General features: G+C 41.2%; 5 protein-coding genes across 5 annotated transcripts in view; 3 read left to right on the top strand and 2 right to left on the bottom strand.

The window, feature by feature from the left end:
• The window catches only part of SARC_01750 (hypothetical protein), a gene marked incomplete at both ends in the record, with an annotated part of 2,891 nt that extends 2,118 nt beyond the window's left edge, over nt 1–773 (top strand). The window contains 2 exons of the mRNA XM_014304518.1: nt 355–544; nt 672–773. Of these exons, the coding sequence (XP_014159993.1) occupies nt 355–544; nt 672–773 (292 nt within the window). The remainder of the gene's footprint in view (nt 1–354; nt 545–671) is intronic.
• An 860-nt stretch (nt 774–1,633) lies between these two features.
• SARC_01749 (60S ribosomal protein L37a) lies at nt 1,634–4,050 on the bottom strand. Its single transcript, XM_014304517.1, has 6 exons — nt 3,977–4,050; nt 3,283–3,494; nt 2,934–3,008; nt 2,261–2,731; nt 2,035–2,072; nt 1,634–1,854 (listed from the first exon to the last, which is right to left on the bottom strand). The coding sequence occupies exons 1-3, from the start codon at nt 3,977–3,979 to the stop codon at nt 2,945–2,947; spliced, it is 279 nt and encodes a 92-aa protein (XP_014159992.1). The 5' UTR covers nt 3,980–4,050; the 3' UTR covers nt 1,634–1,854; nt 2,035–2,072; nt 2,261–2,731; nt 2,934–2,944.
• A 659-nt stretch (nt 4,051–4,709) lies between these two features.
• SARC_01748 (hypothetical protein) lies at nt 4,710–7,241 on the top strand (the record flags this gene model as incomplete). The annotated part of the gene is made up of 3 exons (XM_014304516.1): nt 4,710–4,712; nt 5,433–5,536; nt 7,100–7,241. The coding sequence occupies 3 exons, from the start codon at nt 4,710–4,712 to the stop codon at nt 7,239–7,241; spliced, it is 249 nt and encodes an 82-aa protein (XP_014159991.1).
• A 491-nt stretch (nt 7,242–7,732) lies between these two features.
• SARC_01747 (hypothetical protein) lies at nt 7,733–11,922 on the bottom strand. Its single transcript, XM_014304515.1, has 7 exons — nt 11,544–11,922; nt 10,611–10,816; nt 9,873–10,067; nt 9,570–9,674; nt 8,615–8,771; nt 8,071–8,422; nt 7,733–7,923 (listed from the first exon to the last, which is right to left on the bottom strand). Exons 1-7 carry the CDS (start codon nt 11,667–11,669, stop codon nt 7,790–7,792), a joined length of 1,275 nt encoding a protein of 424 aa, XP_014159990.1. The 5' UTR covers nt 11,670–11,922; the 3' UTR covers nt 7,733–7,789.
• Nucleotides 11,923–12,420: 498 nt separating this feature from the next.
• Nucleotides 12,421–20,809, top strand: SARC_01746 (hypothetical protein; the record flags this gene model as incomplete). The annotated part of the gene is made up of 11 exons (XM_014304514.1): nt 12,421–13,068; nt 15,088–15,244; nt 15,950–16,205; nt 16,417–16,538; nt 17,198–17,306; nt 17,459–17,714; nt 18,303–18,472; nt 18,759–18,874; nt 19,484–19,572; nt 19,852–19,908; nt 20,708–20,809. Exons 1-11 carry the CDS (start codon nt 12,781–12,783, stop codon nt 20,807–20,809), a joined length of 1,722 nt encoding a protein of 573 aa, XP_014159989.1. The 5' UTR covers nt 12,421–12,780.
• Between the last annotated feature and the right edge of the window lie 710 nt (nt 20,810–21,519).

The following is a 21,519-nucleotide window of genomic DNA, read 5'->3' as shown; positions in this document are numbered from 1 at the left end:
ACACACACACACGACATATAATATATATATATATATATATATATATTATATATAATAATAATAATAATAATATATATATATACTATATATATATATATATATATATATATATATATATACATGTGTTATGCACATACATGTCAATAGTGTGATATTTTCAGGTTTAATTCTCGCGATTCATTATTCGTGATAGCAATTTCCCGCTTTATAGGATGCTGCATTTGTCGTACATGCATATCTACAATCGCAGTATCTGTATTCACACTCAAAATTGTATGTGGCCATAGCGGATCAATGGGTATCTCGGTAAAATATCTATCACTGATGTATTTACAACTATTTACTTCTGTACAGAGGGCACGTGATAGCTGGTTGGGATAAGGGCGTGCTTGGTATGTGTATAGGGGAGGATCGCAAGCTCAAAGTTCCAGCAGCATTAGGATACGGAGAGCGTGGTTCGCCGTCAAAAATCCCCGGCAATTCTGACTTGGTCTTCGAAATTACTCTATTGGAGATCGAAAGACTGGGTGACAAGCTATCACAGGTGCATTTTTTTAAACACGAGTTTTTTTTAAGCCTTGATGTTCAATCTTAATTGGTACAATGCACCAGCCTCAGAATTCAGCTTTGGAAATGACTTTTTCGACCTATTTGTTCATACGTTCGCGCAGAAATCTGTCCCTCAGGAGGAAGAAATGGTCAGTGAGGAAGAAGAGCCTCTGAGCGAAAGTGAAGAAGGCGCAGACGACGGACAAGTCAAGGACGAGTTGTAATCAACATGCTGTGCTTTGAAATGGGATAGCAGGCAAACTGCGGTTGATAGACAACACACACACGCCGGTTCACAGATGCATGGGCGGCTGATAGTGACTAAAACTCTAGGATGTGCTCGTTATCACAGCAAGGAACGAGGTAGCATGTGCATCGCCGATGCTTGAAACGGATTGAAATCGGCGACGTGTGCCCGAGGCATGAGAGCTCTCAATATCATAGGACAAGTAACTCACCCATTGTATTAGTTTTTAGAGGTATCAGCCGTTGCAGCTGGAGTCAAATACTAGTTAGTAGTCAATTCACAGAGTCGTCGTAAATAGGCCACTTCCCCAATAACCCCTGGCAATGAAATACCGATTGCAAGACTTTCAGCCCTTGCACACATACATTTGGCTGAGCTTCCGTGGTGTGAATAAAATCAATGTATAATTTTTAGGACGTTGCTGTGTTCAAAAATTTGTCAATATCAACTAAGTTTGATTTAGATATACGGTGAGAATACTTCGAAGTGTAAATATAGATGATACCACTACTAGCGCTCCCAAGCTTTGGCAATACTGCGTAAGGACAATATCGCAGGCATGATGATACTGTCGTCATTCAACTTTACACAGTCACGGCATATCTATAGCAATACTTTATTTGAGATTTCAATAAGGTGAAGTGCAGACGTATGTAGACGAGTTCTCTAACGCTAAAAGATACTGCATGTGCATGCCCAAAACCTACCGCTGAACACCTTCCCTATGTTCAGCATATTATAGACGATCGACTACTACTCGTAGAGCACAGAGCTCCATCTCAACAACGAATATTTGCGTATATATTCTCAAAACGTAAAATCACCTCATAAGTCAGATGTGTTCATTCGTCGTCATTTAATGCGAAGAGATGCTTCGATTGTTCATCACAGCTAACCTGAAGGTCTGAATTATACTGTACATTGAAAAAAGCCATTTCAACCCGAGCCGGCCCTTTTCTACATGGTACCATATACTTTAACCGGAAAGGAAAGTTACCGGCGGATAGTAATCCACGCACTATGTGCTTACCAGAATATCGACACGAGAGCCGACTCACCTGCATTAATAATAGAATGTATATTGTAAGCTTAGAAAATTGGCACAAGATGAGCGAACTCGAGGCACTGTTGCTAAGCTGGTGGTGCATGTAAAGTGTCTCATCATGTTTGTACAGAAGATTCTGCTTCTCATCATCGCAAACAAACGTCAAACCTAAAAAACAGTTCAATACACATACCTCGTTTCGATTTTCTTCACGCCGCACGCAACCTTCATCTGTGACAGATAATGGAAAATACACATCAGATTCTACGTATAATATTAAAACATACGATAAAACAATACACTGTCGCTAAGCTGGTGGTGCATGTAAAGTATCTCAACATATTTTTTTCGCAGAAGATTCTGTGTCTCATCATTGCAACTAGAAATCAGCATAGCAAGATTGAAACACACACACATACCTCAAGAAAGCCCCGTAACCAGCTGAGTATGTAGCCATTAAAAAAACTGGCTAACTACGGCGGCCAGAACTCGTCTCCCCAGTAGAACTGTTCTTACATGTTGAAATACGATTTCTTATAGCACACACAATATTTGTGTGTGCACTGGCAAGCAAATTACTATTTAATTCACATCGGATATACGATTTGTGTTCGTATATAACATACTAGAGACAATCGAAAATGAACACCCACGTGAAAATAACAGCTTAAGCATGTACATGCATTATCCCTTTCTATACACAACCCTCCAAACCAAACTTCCCCTTGAGGACTTCTTCCATCTATACACTTAGCATTTCCAGAGCCCCCTTGCACATATATATGAGCAAAACACTTTTAAGATAATAGACACAGCAAAAGAACGATCAAATAATGCCTGTCAGCACTTCAGCTCAACCGAAATTAAAGGAAGACGCAGGTATCTAAAAGCTGCCAGGAATAAACAAACGAGAGAATGGTAGGATGAATACCAAGTCAGATACAACAACTGTGTACAGCTATACAATTTGGAGCCACTAAGCTGGTGGTGCATGTAAAGTATCTCTACATGATTTGATTCTAGAAGATTCTGCATCTCATCATCGTGGTGTACATAAAAACGATCAAAGATTCGATGATGCGACAAAAATACCTGAGTTTTATTTATAGCTCGGCCATATCACGCAGACGACGCACTGATGAGCGGACTGTGGCGGCGGTGGCCGTGCTATGTATGGAAGTAAACATATAATGAATAAGCAAGTGGTATAATGTGTGTACTCTGAAAAGAAATCGATATAGGTTTCATCATTGCGATAGTGATTGCTAAGCTGGTGGTGCATGTAAAGTGTCTCATCATGTTTGTTACAGTAGATTCTGTGTCTCATCATCGCAACCAAGCCGCACGAAAAATATATTCAAAGGGCGGTGTCAATTGATAAAACATGTGTGTATATATTGTGTATATATGCTTTTCCAATACGTATATATAGATATATTACCTGACAACCCAAGCACCACCGGAGATGGTCTTGCGACAAGACTTGCAGTTCCAGATGCCGACGGCTGTGCGCTTGACAGAGTCCTTACCGCAGAACTGGCAAGTGTATTTGCCGTGCTGGGTAATCTCGATCTTCTTCACTTGCTTACGCAGAGAAGAACCATATCGGGTGCCGTACTTACCGACAACTCCAACTTTTTTAGTACGTTTAGCCTGTGAAGTGAGTTGGATGCGTGCGGCAATTTAGGATGTTATGAATTGTGCATATTGTGGTCTGAATGGTTATCTTCACAGTAACATATTGGTACCTGCACGCCAGGCAATATACAAAATCTTATCACACTTCAATATTCAGGCTGAGGGGTCATGGATGCAGATATTAGCCTCTTCGGGCACGTGTTTTGAGCACCGAACACAGTATATCTACTAGTTGATACACTGCAATCGTGGTATATTTTTCTTGTTAGGTATCAGCAATATATAACACTTTCGCTAATCGACTTCCTTTGATGACCATTGTTCGAAGTCTTCGTAGATGGCTGAAAATCTCAGGAGTTATGCTCTGAGATAGTATCTGCTGTTGTACTGATTGACGTGCCTCTCTGACTCGCCCTTTCTTTCTGGTAATTTGCTTACATCACTACATGCCTCGCTACCTGCTTGCTCAAACATTGATAAAACGCGACTTAACATACCATCTTGCTAGTCTGCTTTTAGATGGATGAAAAAGAACTGGCAGTAAGTCAAGGCACGAGTATTTCAATACGATATTGCACTTTGCGTTGTATCAGGACTCGTGGATTAAAGTATACCCCACAAGTGATCACCCCCCCCCATTTTTTCTTTGATGTTTTTCTAGTACCTACTCCATTCCTACTGCATGGACCGTTGGGCTGACGCCTGCCAATTTTTGGCTCGAAATAATATAGAGAAATTGGTACAAAACAATACCATAAAATTTAAACCCTAAAGCTAGCATGAAAATCCTAAATTTAATTTGGATCGAAGTTTAAATATTTATTTTAAATATTTCAGATTTCAGGAGCATAAATATGTGAAATTATATTCATCCGAAAAATCTGAACGGGACAGGTTACCTCTTTATAATAACGGGCTCGCGCCTATAGGTCATGAGCCATTTATTGACAATGCACTCTCTCGAAAAAGCCTCTGTCTGGGACATAATAGGCCCTATTTTCAACAGACTTTGTGCACGTGGTGATTTTCAGGTCGTACTGGACAATAGAGGAGGAGTATTCCAATATTGGTGGAATAGAAATCAGATTCGGAGGACATTTGGCCACCGTCTCTTGATCATCATCGAAATGCTCGAAATAGACGACGGGCCATGTGAATTCACAGTTATATAATATCTCAAGTAACTTACGAGCTGCTCCTTTTCAGCCTGTCAACTTATTGCCAGACAAAATGGTAAGGCTGAAAGAGTTACTGTTAGAGCTACGTTAGCGTATGCTGTCCGTAGCATGCCTCTATGCATTAACATCTATTAAAACAATCAACACTGTGCATACGCTAATAGAATAAGGCCCATATAAGCTCGCATCTGCTGTATACCTACCTCTCAAACTGACTGATCACATCTGTCAGTATTCCACATCAGCACTAGAAAAAAGCTGTACATACACTCTTAAGAGTATGGGACTTCGTAGGTGTCTGTATGTCGTATATTACATTCGCAACTATTAGCACTATACATAAATAGGCAGACAAGGCGGTGAGACCATCGTAACCTCGGTCGTCGAATGTTCAGATGCGAGTTGCTCAAAACAATAAGAGCCTCAACCGTACTCAACTGTTGAATACGAACATGCGCCAAAAGTTCATATAATGTACACACAGTATTGCAATCAGGGTATATTATACATCTCGCGTCGTGTTTGATCACGCGATGTGCCCAATTCCTGATATATATGTATATGTACAGAGCCTCTGCATAGAATCTAAATTTTTGCTTATTCGTTCAGATGGGTTCATTCTGAGCGGAATCTCGTGATTAAGTACGAAACGTCCCGAAATATGACGTGTGCAAACATCTATGTTTAAGTTTGAATTACGTCGAGCGAGCCATGCTTACAGAATTTACTATTTATGGCCATTAACTCGTTTATAAATTATGTACCTCGTATATAGCCGTCGCACAAAACCACCATCATCAAGACGCGCCTCGCGAAGGCCGCCAAGCAGAACCGACCTCTGCCCAACTGGATTCGTATGAAGACTGGCAACACCATCCGGTATGTATCTACTGTTTGAATTGTGCGAGTTTTGAGTTGATACATTCATAAAGATATAGCTTGATTTAACGCGTATTGCTGATACAACGCCAACCTGAAATATATTACTTGTTTAAACGCCATTAATAAATAGTATATACCATTTGCTTTGTTTAGATACAACTCCAAGAGACGTCACTGGAGACGCAGCAAGTTGAACCTATAAATTGGATATAACCTGCGACTTGATGTCAACGGGTTCATTCTTCAACGCTCCATGCCCAGTAATGTCTTTCCAATGCTGATTGGCTGAGGACTGTACGGTACTACGTTTACGTATGTGTTGCAATAAAGTGCTCTTACATCCTTCTTTGCCGACTTTTCCAAATTGTACAGTTGATATATGTTAAAACACTAGGTGCATGTTTATGGATTTCGATGCAAACGTGTCGACGCATTCTAGAGGACGAATCAATGTTTATATCCTGACACCGATCTTTGAAAAATATCTGAAAATCATATATTTAAATACGGCTTCATGACAGGCGTAACGTTACAAAGTCAATTCAATAGTAGTTGAGATTCAAATTATGTGGTCGGTGGTAAATATACAGAGATGCACTCGCAGAACGGTACTATAGCACAGTCGAAACATTCGTACGACCTTGTATTCATCTAGCGTAGCGTATGGCCACATAGATAGATATTGCCTTGTAGAAATCGAATGCATATCCCAATTACCCTGTTTATGTGTTTGCCGAGAGGCTACAGAGTGCGGTTGTGCTCGCACGAGCTTCAGTACGGAAGGAGGTGGAAGGCGAGAATTATTCAACATAGTCGTGCGAACTCGTTTAGGTAGCTCACGCCATAGTCGCGCCAACTCGTTTAGGTAACATGTTCACCATAATGTAAAAATTCATTATAGTGATATATTACGGGTGTCGCAGTTTGTGTATGAATATATATATGCAAGGAATGCATGTACGCGGTTTATGTTTATACTAGGAAGTGTGTGTTTGCAAATATTCTATGTTCATATTGAACGTGCAAGTCACTCAGTGCCACCTAGAACGACGACGGAGTTGAAAGTTTGAACTACTAGTTGGTGTATGCTATAACATATCCAAGCGCGAGCCCGTTTAGCTGACATAGCTACTTAGATTTACACATATCTGAACATGGCGGATATACAGATCGATGTGGAATCTAAATATATGTGTTAGTTACTCACGCAGTCGTATGTATGCACGCGAAATGCGTTTTTGCACTTTCTTGCACCTGATATACGCACAATCCTTGTCTGTATTGTTCGACTTGATTGATGCAAGCGTATGGCTTTGCCTATTCTTAATATATTTATATATATGTATATGTATATGTATATATATATGTATTTATTTACATATTTTATGTATATAATATTTATATATATGTATATTATATATATACATAAAATGTATATATATATATACATAAAATGTATATATATATATATATAAAATCTCTTTGTGACTAGCGCACCCGACTCGTATCAAGCAGAGGAGATATGTATATATATATATATATATATATCTTTGTGACTAGAGCACCCGACTCGTATTTAGCAGAGGAGGCTGCGTGCTTTGAATTTGCTGCTGAGCTGGCTAAAACGTTGGCAGATAACACTGCAGAGGTATCGCATTATCTTCACGAGCAAAAAATTTGCGGCGCCATTATTCCGTTCTAATGGATTGGATAGCGTTTAATTCTAGGTATGCTTGAGTGGATTTAGTTTGGCTCGACAGCTAGTCAGGCATGTTTAACACATACATAATAGTCTGATGGTCTATTATGCAACACTTGTGTGAACCAAACCACAAAATAAAAAGGGTTATTTGCCGTGTTCTAGAGGAGGTCCAGCCATCAGCACATGCACAACCATTTCGGTGCAATTCTACGTCGTGCGAATGAATTTGATATGGCTTAAATTTCGAGATTTGCCTGGGAAGGACGCAGTCTGCCTCGACATCAAGTCGGGCTTACCGATGGTCGTACTAATCTTTTGGGACCGGATTATTGAGGACCTATAGCCGTGCTGCCTGACGGCTTATTTTTGCTTTCGCAGTGCTGTTGAACAGATCTCTCTCGCTATCTCTCGGGATAAGCTTGGTACAGATATTGTTGTACGATGGTTCTCTACCCAACGCAGTTTTGGTACAACAAAGTAAATCAAAATCAAGCGTTTATTGACTTCAACTATCCTTACCCCCCTCTCAATTTGCTATAATCGGACTGCTAGTGCTCTAGTGCCTTGTTGACTAATCGCATGGTTTTAGTTTTATCGGTGCTGTCGTATGGCGAGTTTTCTCGTATAATGTTTGCGAAGGCGGCATTCAGAGCTGCTTCCATCCTACTGTGCGGATCTTTATCTGCGAGAAGAAAATCGAAACAAGAACATCTTAGTATGTAAAACACATCCCAAATATATTCAACTTCGAAGATCAGACACGCCGACAGCACCCCAGAGGTATCTATTTAAATTGCATTGCATACAACCACACCTTCGACAGGCGTACCTTCTATCTTGGTCCAGCAATCGTCCACAAAGGGGGCGAACGAGGTCAAGTCTGCCGGTAACTGAGCCGGGTCGCTGTTGTTCTCCAAAACTCCTTCGAGTTTGGCCAGTTCATCGTGGAGACGCGCCGGCAGCACGGCATACCCAGCCATCTCGAGGATGCCCACGAACTCGTGCTTGATACAGTGGTTGTGGGGGTTGGTCTGCGCGGTCGTGGTTCTGGGTACCATGATCAGTATGAAATTACCGTACTCGTGCAGTGCGGAGAAGCTCATGGTCTGCTGATCCACTTCGAAGCCCTCGGCGGCACAGAACTCTTCACTTCGCCAGATGTCCAGGATGCGCGTGGCCGCCTAAAATATCGGGGAATGGCGATAAATGATATGCATGAGTTCTGTGAAAGGGTTATGCCCAATAAATAGCAGCTAAGACAACGACTTGTCAAACACACGAGGTCAAATAAACAGAAACTCATTTATATAAGCAGAAACGCATTCACAAGTATAGCAATAACCGTGACTCCGTCGGACATAAGTACAACATACCTTGGCAATCGTGCCAGTATCCGTGCCCTCAATGCGTATGGCTACAACTGGATAGTGGAGAACAGATACAGAGGCGGCACCGTACTGCATTGGTTGCGCGTCTGCGGCACTCACTGCAGAGAAGAGAGGTAACCTCATGCCTGATACTTGATAGTGTCTATCGCCACCCGGATGAATGTAATTATAAGAAAACGGTATAAGATGCGGGTATTGGTGAAATTGTCTTACCTGATACTTGATAGTGTCTATCGTCACCCGGATGAATATAATCAAGGGTAAACGGTATAAGATGCGAGTATTAGTGGAGTTGTCTTCTAAGGGTAAACGGTATAAGATGCGAGTATTGGTGGAATTGTCTTGCCTGACACCGGATAGTGTCTATCGTCACCCGGATGAATATAATTAAAAGAAAACGGTATAAGATACGAGCATTGGTGGAATTGTCTTGCCTGACACCTGATAGTGTCTATCGTCACCCGGATGAATATAGTTAAAAGAAAACGGTATAAGATACGAGCATTGGTGGAATTGTTTGGCTTGATACTTGATAGTGTATATCGTTAATTGGATGAATGCAATTAAAAGTAAATGTTATACGATTCGAGTATTGGTGGAATTGTCTTGCCCGATACTAGGTAGTGTCTGTCATCACCCGTATGAATGCAACGAGAGGTGAACAGCAGAAGTTGCGAGGACAGGTGGGCTTTTCTTGTCTGATACGTGGTATGGCCTATCCAGTATTAATCTGTATAAGATATCGGAAATGGTGGAAAATTCGTACCAGACACTTGGTTTATTATATCAGCAATGCGTGGTTTCCGTTGAAACCGGGATGTGCATCACGCCGTATGTCTATCTTGTGATTATACCTGCCAGTATCACATGAATATTACATCGATATTCGGAATAGCACACTCTAACCTAGAAACAAAGAACACCCTTTCATCCCACTCACCTATGTTGCAGAATGGAGGCTCCCGTACCACTCTTGTCAGTGTTTGAGCTGATACACAAGTGCTCGAAATTGGTGGCGAAGTCCAGAAGATCATCGACCGTGTTCCTGTGTTATTTTTCACAGGCTACCGTTAATCACTTGTGGCACAGACATCGCAGGCTTCTCGGATTGTGAGAGGTATTATATTATAGCTCACACCGTCCAATTAGTCAACCGCAGCCGACCACACCCATCCCCTTTGCACGATACAACAACCCAATCGAGCTTGACAACAGCTACTAAACTGACTCAAGCGCCACATACCTCGTAATAATCTGGGCCGTGTGCTCGCGTTCAATCACAACAGCATGACCGTCGCAGTAAGGGTACGGGGGGTACTGAACGAAGAAGCTGCGGCCATTGAGAACAAACTCGTAGGCCCTCAGGCCTGGTTTGCCGGCAGATGCGACATTCTCGAAACAGATGACACACTGAGCACCGGGTGCTAGGGAAGATACGCTGTGCGGGCAGAGACAAAGCAAGGTGGATCAGATATACGCTGATAGTAGGCTATACACCACTAGAGATTATGGTAGTGAGAAGGCAATGCGAAATTCTCGATACAATTGGCCTACTGAACGCCAGACGCCTTAGAGCGCACGCATTGTGGATATGGGATGACGCAGGCTAGATCCGATAAACATAGATATCGTTTTCTACACTATTTTGTGATTACCACCATACGATGGTTGGATGGGTAAAAGAACCGGAACGGATGGCGGAGTGGTGTATTTAGTTGTAACCACTCAGTTATACATAGTTAATGACTACATTCAACTATCAACAGGACACAACGAGTCGGATGATGGAACAGAAATGCTACATCTCGATTGTCTTTTGCACAGCTAGGCAATGATAAACATATGGGACAATTTAAACGTAAACATGCGGGACAATTTAAACCAGTCCACACTCAAAAATATGGTAAATGGCACAGAATAAAAAGAAGGTAAACGCCACAGATACACGGCTATAATATATCACAGACTGCGAAGCACATACCTTTTCTGTCCAGCCACAATCTCTGGCTTTGATCGGTTGATGGTGACTTGCAGTGGGACTCCAAAATCATTTACGGTAGACGGTTTGTATACAATATTGTAAGATAGACGCTCTTCAGAGATGTATTCTGAGCACAAACACCACTCGTAGATATATCGCCAGAGGCAACTGGTGCCGTACTCTTTACGAACAGTATCACACAATACCTTTAAAGAACAATAGAAAAGAAGAAGTGTGTATAAGATTATATGATATGAGAATACGGTACCTTCAGGCAAGAACTAAATAGAAAGGCGTATGAGATCATTTTAAAAGGAATGTCATTGAAAGACAAGACCAAATGGTGTGTATAAGATTATATGATATGAGAATACGGTACCTTCAGGCAAGAACTAAATAGAAAGGCGTATGAGATCATTTGAAAAGGAAAGTCATTGAAAGACAAGACCCAATGGTGAGATTATTCGATTATAGGAATACAGTACCCTTCAGGTATGGATAGAAGAAGTAGATATCATGTGATAAGGAAATACAATCAGCATATGGTCAACGACTCAAGAGCTACAAAACAACTACGTTCACCCTCCATATACAACCAAGATTCAGACACACTCGCCTGAAACTCGACTATAGATTAGGAGGAGTGTACAATGGTACATTTACTCTGGTTTAAACAACAATGAACTACAAGACCCAGCGGCTCTATAGCTACAATTAACAACCCTACTACTTATTTCCAAAATCTTTCAATCATAACGAACAGATGTCGGTACACATTCTCCTGAAACCTATTGGAAGGTACACCCGTTATTAGATCATTTGCTAAAGAAAAAAATGAAAAAAGTTGGCTCAATTGGTCAAAACACAAACACAAAACACAGCAATACATGTACATTCAGTCGCCAGACAAAACAGACAATCCTACACACTCACTTGAAACTCGGCTTGTGTTGCGGCTTTATCGAAGTACTCGGGACCTAAGTGGATGCCACGGTTTTCTAGCGATTGATTCAAAACCAGACCATCGGCCAGCGATCCTCTGTGTGCACGTTTCGACATGCTTCTGCAGTTGGTGTTTCTAACTATTTATGATGGCAAAGTATGGGTTTTTTATGTTGACCTGTGTATAACACCTGTGCGTAGCACACAACCGAGGTCTTAATACATATTCTCTACCTTGATCACCTTCTTTACAGCTTTACACCTTAACCCTTCAGAACTGTTCTGTCGGCGCAATGGGTATTTAGCTAAATTACTATAGTATATGACTTTAGAGGTAACAACTCAAAAAGCATTGAGTATGGATAGTCCGAGTGACAGTCTGACATATGTAGTATCGATTTCCATATATATAATATGGCTCATAATTTTTTTAACATTTAATATGTACCCTAAACCTAAACTTGGTACGGTTATGGAGTTCAAGGGCATACGCTAAACGTTAACGTATAAAATTTAGATATATGCTGTAATCGATATATATATTATAACAAAACGTAAAATGGGCTAGAAAGAACGCGACTTATTTGACAAGACCGTAGGACTGATATATACTCTGCCTCTCAGTCCCAAAAAACTGTACCCTCATTGGGCATACATAATTGATATATAAATAGACGTTTAACGTATACGTAAAATGTATTGTTTCTTCAAATTTTTTAACGTAACACGTAATGAGGTCAGCCTAAGCACCTACCTGCGCAGGCTGCGGTTTCATTTCAAGAAAAAAAAGCGATGATTTTGCGTGGAATATGGCGATAAATAGTACAATAAATATGAACTATCAGATTACTTTATTTTACGGAGAGTATGTATTTGTGTTTTCGTATTATTGGACGAAGTATTACCTGCATTGGTATGCGTAGCCAACCCACACATGTATTTATGTAGTTACGTTCGAGGGTCGTATAGTTATAACTAAGAAGACTGTGTTGTACTGCCGATGTGCTGAACGTGTTCGCCTGGTTTTTAGTTTGATTGAACGACGAGAATGTGTAAACATTGATTGTTCGACGCATATCAAAGCACGCGTAAGTACTTCACACATATGAGCTGCCAGATATATGCAAACGATCAAGAATGTCATACCCAACACCAACTACGGTATCTAAGTGAATCTACCGCTGGTTTACTGAAAATCCCCTCTAAATGCACATATTAATACACCACAATGCCTACCTCCTTCTCAACCAAAGCGGCATTTCTGTGCATATTTAATACGCTACTGAGTATACTTCTACTCGCCATCTCTTGTGTGTTTGCGCAAGTACAATACGATCCCTCTCACTGTGCACTGTCCAGTGATTTTGCAGCATGTATAGTACCGCCACCCGACACCGATGGGGATGTCGCCTGCTTACAGTCACTCACTGATGCGATAACCGAGTACCAGCTCAGAAGCAACGATGCGCCCGGAACTGCCCTCTACTTACAACGCAATCTGACCATCACACGACAGGTGTATTTGTTTGAATGCAAATGGTTCTCAGTGGTAGATCACGTACGTTTCACTATGTCAGACTGAGTATTATATTCCTCTTTGTGGGGTTGGGTATGTATACACCTTTAGTTGGAGTATATACCCCTACGTCAGCTTGAGTGTGTTTGTAGTGGTGTCGTGTGGTTTGTTGCTGACAGTCATTACTGATACTATAAGTGAGTATCAAACGAGATGCAGACATAAGGTTGGAACTGCCCTCCTATTCACAACGTGACTGGATCGTCACGCGTCAGATGTGCTATCCTTTCGTGTAATATTCTAAAATGTGTGCTATTCTGTACCGTGCAGTGGAGTATGTTAGGTATGTAATGCTTTCCTACGTTTTCTGATACGTTGCTGTTATTTTGGTCATCTCTTGTATGTATATCTGGGACCTTGCCACAGCAACTGCGCACTACTAGCAATGTAACATGACTGTCATGTCAGGTGTTATGTGGAATGAAGTTTGTTAGTACCCAGTGGTGTCATTTAAGCTGTGACACGTCGAAGCTTAGATAGTCAGGTTTTCGTATGTTCATCTGGAACCGTTAGCGTGGGAACTGCGCGCTACTAACATCGCAGTTTGACGGTCACGCGTCAGGTGCGAGATGTGGTGTGGTGGCCGTATGCTCAATAGAGGCCGTATGTTCAAAAGAGTGTATTTGTTTTAGGGCGTCGTAGTGTCGTATATTTGTGGTGGTGTCAGGTTTGTTGTGACACGTCAAGACTTAGCTGGCCTGTCTTTTGTATATATGTGTTGAAGTGGGACCCTTGACGTGCGAACTGCGCTCTGCCTATAGTGTGGTTGGACTGTCACCCGTCAGGTGTCAGGTGTGTGGTAGTCGTATGTGACATGGCGTATACCTGAAGTAGCTATATGAGGTTTGTGTCACGTCAAGGTCATTCTTGGATATCTTATATGTCTAGGTACGACCGTTGGCGTGGGTATGGCGCTCTACTTACAACGCAATCAATCTGACCGTCATGCGCCAGGTGTGGGTAGTAACCTTGTGGGAAACCAAGGATGCCTGTAGTGGTGTCGTGTGGTTTCTGACACGTTAGAGTATATCTGGACAATCATCTGCGATATACACTGTGTATCTGGGTCCCTTGGCGTGAGCCGAGGTTCTACACACAATGCTATGTGGTGTTACGTACACGCAGATTGGCAAACTTGCGGATTAAACGACGGGTAACTGTAAGGTGGTGCCTTGTGCGTGGTGACCCACTACGTACCTTTAGTCCTTTGTTTGTACTGTCTGTGTCTATCTATGTGTCTCTTAGGGCGCTTGGTAAGTCGCAAGGGTATTTAACAAGACTCTGTGACGGTTCACATCACTCGACCGCCACATCTCGGGTGCAGAATTGTTATATGCAATCGAGTGTGTCTGGTGGTCCATTTATATGTCTTCAGTCCTAAGTTTGTACTGTCTGTGTCTATCTATGTTTCTAATAGGGCGCCTGTTGGGCCGCAAGGGTATTAAACAACGCTCTGTGGCGGTTCACATTATTTTACCGCCACATGTCGGGTGCAGGCTAGTTGTATGCAGTTGAATGTGTGTGGTGTGGTGTTTTGTGCTTTGCAAATGGCGCGTATGCATGTATTCTATTTTTTCTTTGCGTTATTTGAGTGGAAGTTGGGGGGCTGGGCGTGCGACGAAATTCCATAGAAATGCTATGCGATGGTGTCTGTGTAGTTTGTTTGTTCAAATGTTTATACGAATCAACCTGCGCATATAATGTTGCACCTGATCATCTGCTGTCTAACTAGAATGTGGCATGCTTACTTAGCAAGTGCATATCGACATACCCTGCTGGCTTCAACCGACCGGCAGGTATACGAGTGAACACCTACTATGCAGGTATACAAGTGAACACCTACTATGCAGGTAAACGAGTGAACACCTACTATGCAGGTATACGAGTGAACACCTACTATGCAGGTATACGAGTGAACACCTACTATTACCTATCTAATACCAATCCGTTCTCCTGTAGGTCAATTTCGAGACCACCACCTTAGAGGTCATTGTGTTTGGTTGTGGTCACGTAGTCACATGTGAGGGTAAAGTGGGGTCGGATGGACGCCCGCGGCAGACGGGAATCAACATCTATGGTGGCATTTCCAACACTATGGGGCAGAATTCATTCGCCGGTGAGTGTATAGTCAGCTCGGCAAGTACTTGTGAATGTATATATGTATATGTATATGTATTACTATAAATATATACACATACATACATACAGGCATGCATGCATATAGACATATAGACGTACAGACATACATACATACATCCAGACATACATACATACATACATGCATACATACATACATACATAGACATACATATATATATACATATATATATATATATATATATATATATATATATATATGTGTGTGTGTGTGTGTGTATATATATATATATATATATATGTATGTATAAATGAATATATATATATATATATATATATATATATATATATACATGTATATATGTATATATATATATATATATATGTATATGTGTATGTATATATATAGCATGTTATATTCTGTTTGTGTGAACTGTGTTGTCTTTCTCAATGGTGGATTTGGCCTCATGTTAGTCTTGCGTCACTATCTGTCTAGTAGAATCAAATACAACTGTATATTGTTTGTTCGAATTCACCTTCATCCCTATCGTTGATCGTGACTGCTTGTCTCGTCACATTCCACAATCTTATAGCAGCCGCGCACAGAATATGATATTAAAAACCAGCCTTGTAGTGACAGTATAATCGGTCCTAAGACTTTTACGCTTACTGTTAAATTATCATTAATACCATTGACATATCCTCCCCAAATATAACTAAACAGAGACCGGTGGGGTACAGTTCGCCGACCTCACGCTGACCGGTTGCAACAAAGGGATCTGGGTATTGCTCCCCACTTCAGCATCACTGACTCTTCTCGAGAATGTGCACATCACCAAGTGCTCCCAGTCCACTGGAGGCAATGGCGGGGCTGTGTATACCGTTGGCAAGCTGACTGTGCTCAACAGCACCTTTGATCTCAACGAGGCCAGGGATCAGGGAGGCGCGCTGTATTCCAAAAACCATATGACCGTTGTGAAGTATGTGGGGTTGTCGTAAGTATTGGGATTTGGATTTGGATTTGGATTTGGATTTGGATTGGATTTTTCATCGCCGGTTGTATACTGTATGCTTGTTCTGCTGTGTATCGCATGGTTGGAAATACCCGACTACAAGGTAAGTCGACGCTCTGCTAACGAGGAATATACTTTTGGCTAATACGTTTATGTTTTTGTATTGGTTGTACACCAGTTCTGTATTTCAAGAAAACGCAGCCGGCGGACGAGGAGGGGCATGCTTCTCCGAAGGTGTTATGGAAGTGGACAACTCGACATTCGAACACAATGTCGCACAACTCGGTGGTGCAATATACGGTACGGATTGTTCATCCCACTAGTCCGCAATGCTTGTTAAATACGGCAACTGAACATTTGTTAACTGGCGTAACAATATATCTGGCGCGTAGATCATACGGTACCCATTGACCGACTCTCCAATCAGTCTATCCGATTACATACAGTAACATTCTGTTAATTCGCATATCCATATAGCTTACCATACACAATGGTCATTGGGGAACTCGTTTTTTTATCATAGTCATTTCTGTATGGTATTTTGGTTTGTAAACTTCCGCTTAAAATAGTTTTTTTGTTATCTATGGTAAGCATCCATTTTCATTTTTCTTGCGCAATTTTATAGTTTGTTATATACCGTAGGTGTTTAAGATCTCGAATTATTATAGCCTGTTGCATACGTTGTGCATCTGTCAACTCGGTGTTTATTTGTGGACTAACATGTGACTATATCCATGTATATAGGGTATCTATTTTTCGTCGCGCATATCATGGTAGCTTACCTTACAAACTAATTATCTGTTATCTCGTCAATCATCACCGACTATTATTGTCCAGCCGGGTTTAGTATATTTTGAGTATCTTTCATTGACAAGCACAACCCGCTTGCCACAGATGCCATGTTTTTTTAATTCCCACATTCGTTTTCTGACAGATTGCCATGTTTGTTTGTTGTACAGGTAAAGACGTATCCATGGTGGCCAGATCTCGATTCGAGTTCAACGTCGCTGGTCAAGATCAAGGACTGAATAACGATGTACATTCGGGAAGTGGCGGCGCTATTTTTGGGTATGGCTATTTTTAGATTGGGCTCGCAGTTCCAAATTGCGCGATTGGTTTTTTGTAGGTGATGTGTTTGTTGAACATTTGTTCTCGCGTTTTTCAAACATTATATAAACCGTATCACTGACGCCCATACCGTAATCGGGATATCTGTACAGCTACGGTGATGGTGATATCCAGAATTGCACCTTCATGAACAACACGGCATCTCGATACGGAGGCGCGCTGAGATATCTTGGCAACCTATCGGTGAATGATACCGGCTTCTTCAACAACACCATCTCATTCGTGACTAATGATCTGGATGTTCTGGGCGGCGCCATACGCGTGTTCTGGTCGCTTATAGTTATAGGAAGTACGTTTATTGATAATAGCGTTCGGGATGACGGCGGGGCCGTTTTCTGCGAAAATAGGGTAATTATATGTTCCATATACAGACAACTTGCCCGCTTGAGAAGTACAAGCTATAACATAATTTCTATTTACGTCTATATGGTAGCAGAAGCGGGCGAGGTCTCCTTTGATATAACGCTTTATGCATGTATGTATGTATGTATATATGTATGTATGTATGTATGTATGTATGTATGTATGTATGTATGTATGTATGTATGTATGTATATATATATATATATATATGTATGTATGTATGTATGTATGTATATATGTATATACATATATATATATATATATTTATATGCGTGTGTGTGGGTGTGGGTGGGTGTATGTGCGAGTGTGTGTGGGTGTGGGTGGGTGTATGTGCGAGTGTGTGTGGGTGTGGGTGGGTGTATGTGCGAGTGTGGGTGTTTGTGTTTTTTGTTGGTGTGGTAGTGCTTTGTGTGTGCTTTGTGTGTGTTTATGTATATACATATATATATACCTGGTATATTAATATATATATCATCTGGTTAGGTCTCTGTTATCACTCAGTATTATAGTGTCTGCGCTGTTTGTGATCGTGCTTGTTGTATATGTATTTACCCACACATGTTTTCATGACAGGTTTATGCCCAGGACTGTCAGTTCCTGAATAACGTTGCCGGCCAATCCGGGGGAGCGATAAGGGCTCGTTTTGTGGAAACAGTAGGAGGCACATTCGACAACAATACAGCCAGAGATGGGGGAGCCATGTACAGTACTAAGGTCGTGGAACTGCAGGCAACGTCATTCAGGTATATCGGCACTATTGTGAGTCTTTCGGTCCATTCTAAATTTCCAATTCGGGCTTATTGCCGAGTTTTCATGTTTTATTTATTTTGAAGGTGTTTATCGTATTATTTTGGCTTTCATTCAATTTCTTAAGCTTATGGCCCGATTCTAGTATCCTTGTTGCTGCATGCCTCAATATAGCGAGCGTACCGATAGTTGTGTATATGACACGATTCTTGACACTTTGCCCAATGCTGTTCGCAGTCACATACGGTTCTAAACATATACCATTTCTATTGGTACATTCAGTCACAATGTCGCGACCACGGCCGGCGGAGCAGTCTTCTTAGGGGATGGTGGGCATTTGGAGGCTTGTACGTTCAAGGCCAATATAGCGTCCATCGGTGCTGCAGTGAACTCTATTGGTAGGTGCTATATTTGTTTGTCTACTGATATTTTCAACCTGTTGGGGCTGCGTGTGCTTGCTGCTGTGGTTCAGGGCTGTCATCGCGCGTGCCATGCGGCCATCGGCATTGGATTTGGTTTTATACTGTGAGTGTCAATACTGTAGTTATAACCAGACGGTGACGGCGGCGGCTACAATCGGGGAAATAAAGACATGGTTACAACCAAATCAACGGGCAACCGTCCTGTCGTATTACTTCTAGCTGTAGTTGCCATTTCCGGCGCATAATGGCCCCCTGAGTGTGTTGTAACCTGGTCCCTACTACCCGCTGTAGCTGCCTTGACCGGCCCATCTCATATGCGGACGATAGTCAGTTCGAACGGCATCTTATTTATGTCTGTAGCTAAGGTGGTAATGGTAATGGTAGTGGTAGTGGTAGAAATAGTTTGGTTGTAGGGGACAGTAAAACTAAAAGAAATATTTTCTTCCTTTAAAACCAATATAGGGGAATGACAGCATGTGTAAGGCACCGGACCCCTAATCAGAACATTTCATGACTAGTAACATCCCATTAAACTGTTTTATGTCGATGCCGATGTTCCTCCACTCTCGTGGATATATGTTTTAGGTCTCAAATTGACTGTCCGTAATAGCGTGATGAAGCAGAACTCAGCGCCCCAGCAAGGATTTGTCACGGCAATTATGAACCACGGCCAGGTGTGTGTGTGTCGGACTTTGCAGATGTTTTAACCTTGCTTAACGTCGCTCGTACTAAAATAACAAATGTATCCAGCACGGGTGAATTTACCACTCCAATATCACTACCAAGAGTATTTTTAGCGAAGTAAACTATTTCGGGGCCAACCCTAATTTCGACATATGGGGAGGTTTTAAGTTACATGTCTGCTCAAAGGTGTTGTATCTCTCGGTGCGCTCTATTACATGCCTGCGTCTGCACCACGGGCTGACTGCTGTGTATCTTGATTTTGCTAATAGGGCACATTGGAGTTGACGAATACATCAATATTAGATAACACAGCCTTCGATATAGGGGTGAGTTTTTGCGAGCCGTATCTCGGTTCCATCTCAATTGAAATTACAATACGTTTCCAAAATTTTAATTTGCCAGCTGGAATGGCAGCTATTTCATTCTATGAATGTGTGATAGTCAATGCCATGCTCGGATTGTTTCTCATCAATGTACTTCTCGCCATTGTAGTGTTATTCACCTATGTTCTTGACTCTATTGTCGTACATCTCACCAACGTACTTGACTTCATTGTCGTATTTTTTCACCAATGCACTTAGCTCTATTGTCGTATATCTCACCAATGTGCTTGAGTCCAAGGTCGTATTCCTCACCAATGTACTTGTCTCCATTGTCGTATTTTTCGCCAAAGAACTTGACTCTCTTTTCGTATATCTCACCAATGTACTTAACTGTATTGTTGTATTTCTCACCGATGTACTTGTTTTCATTGTCGTATTTCTCACCAAAGCACTTGACAATATTGTCGTATTGCTCACCAATGTACTTAACTGCTTTGTTTTTTTTTCACCGATGTACTTGTTTTCATTGTCGTATTCCTCGCCAAAGCACTTGACAATATTGTCGTATTGCTCACCAATGTACTCAACTACTTTGTTGTATCTTTCACCGATGTACTTGTTTTCATTGTCGTATTTCTCACCAAATCACTTGACAATAATGTCGTATTGCTCACCAATGTACTTAACTACATTGTTGTATTTCTCACCGATGTACTTGTTTTCATTGTCGTATTTCTCACCAAAGTACTTGACTATATTGTCGTATTTCTCACCAGTGCATTGACACTATTGTCGTATCTAGCTTGTCAATTCGATTGATCTGCTCATGGTCGACTGCCTCGTGAGTGGAAATGTAGTCACTGGTAATGGGCCGCATATCAGCGCATCCCACTATGTCAGGTAGGTGCAAGTGTGTTCCGTACAGCAAAAAGTTGCACATCATGTTATGCACTTGCATATCAATCAGAGAAGTTTGCATTTAAAATGAAAAATCGAGCACCGATTCGGAGAATTGTGTATCGTATTTAAAAAACGTGCGCCTAACTCAGGAAGTGTATACCAAATTAAGGGAACGTGTACGTTAAGTGAATAAAAGTGTATTTAATCAGGGAGTGTTTACCTAAAATCAAGATGTGTGTACCGTATTGCAGTTTGTGTGAATCTGAAAGGTAGAATTGTGTGTTTAAAATCGAGAAGTGTATGTCTTGCATCAAGAAGTATATGCGCTGGTGCTCAGGCGTGCGCTATTTTCTGCTTAGAAATACAATTGTTGTTCTGTGGTGACAGATGACGTTGATATCCTGTTATCTTCTATGTTTTTTATGGTCTGAAGAATGGCCTGTAGTTTCAATATATGGAGTTTTCTTGTTTTGTGTACGAGAGCGTCTCTCTCCACAGGCATTATAAATAATATTTTTGTGGATAGATATGTAGATATGTACAGTCTTTTTTTAGTCCTTTTGTCGTTCTGTTGGTTTGTCTTTGATTCAATGGGTATACAATCAGATGTGAATATATACACACATATATATATATATATGAAATATATGTGTGTATATAATATATATGTGTAAGTATGTATATATGTATGTATATATGCATATATATATGGTA

The sequence above is a fragment of the Sphaeroforma arctica genome (assembly GCF_001186125.1).
Source record: "Sphaeroforma arctica JP610 unplaced genomic scaffold supercont1.72, whole genome shotgun sequence".
In the NCBI taxonomy this organism is placed as follows: Eukaryota; class Ichthyosporea; order Ichthyophonida; genus Sphaeroforma; species Sphaeroforma arctica.
Note: the sequence above shows the minus strand (reverse complement) of the source record. Positions and strands in the feature narration are given on the sequence as shown.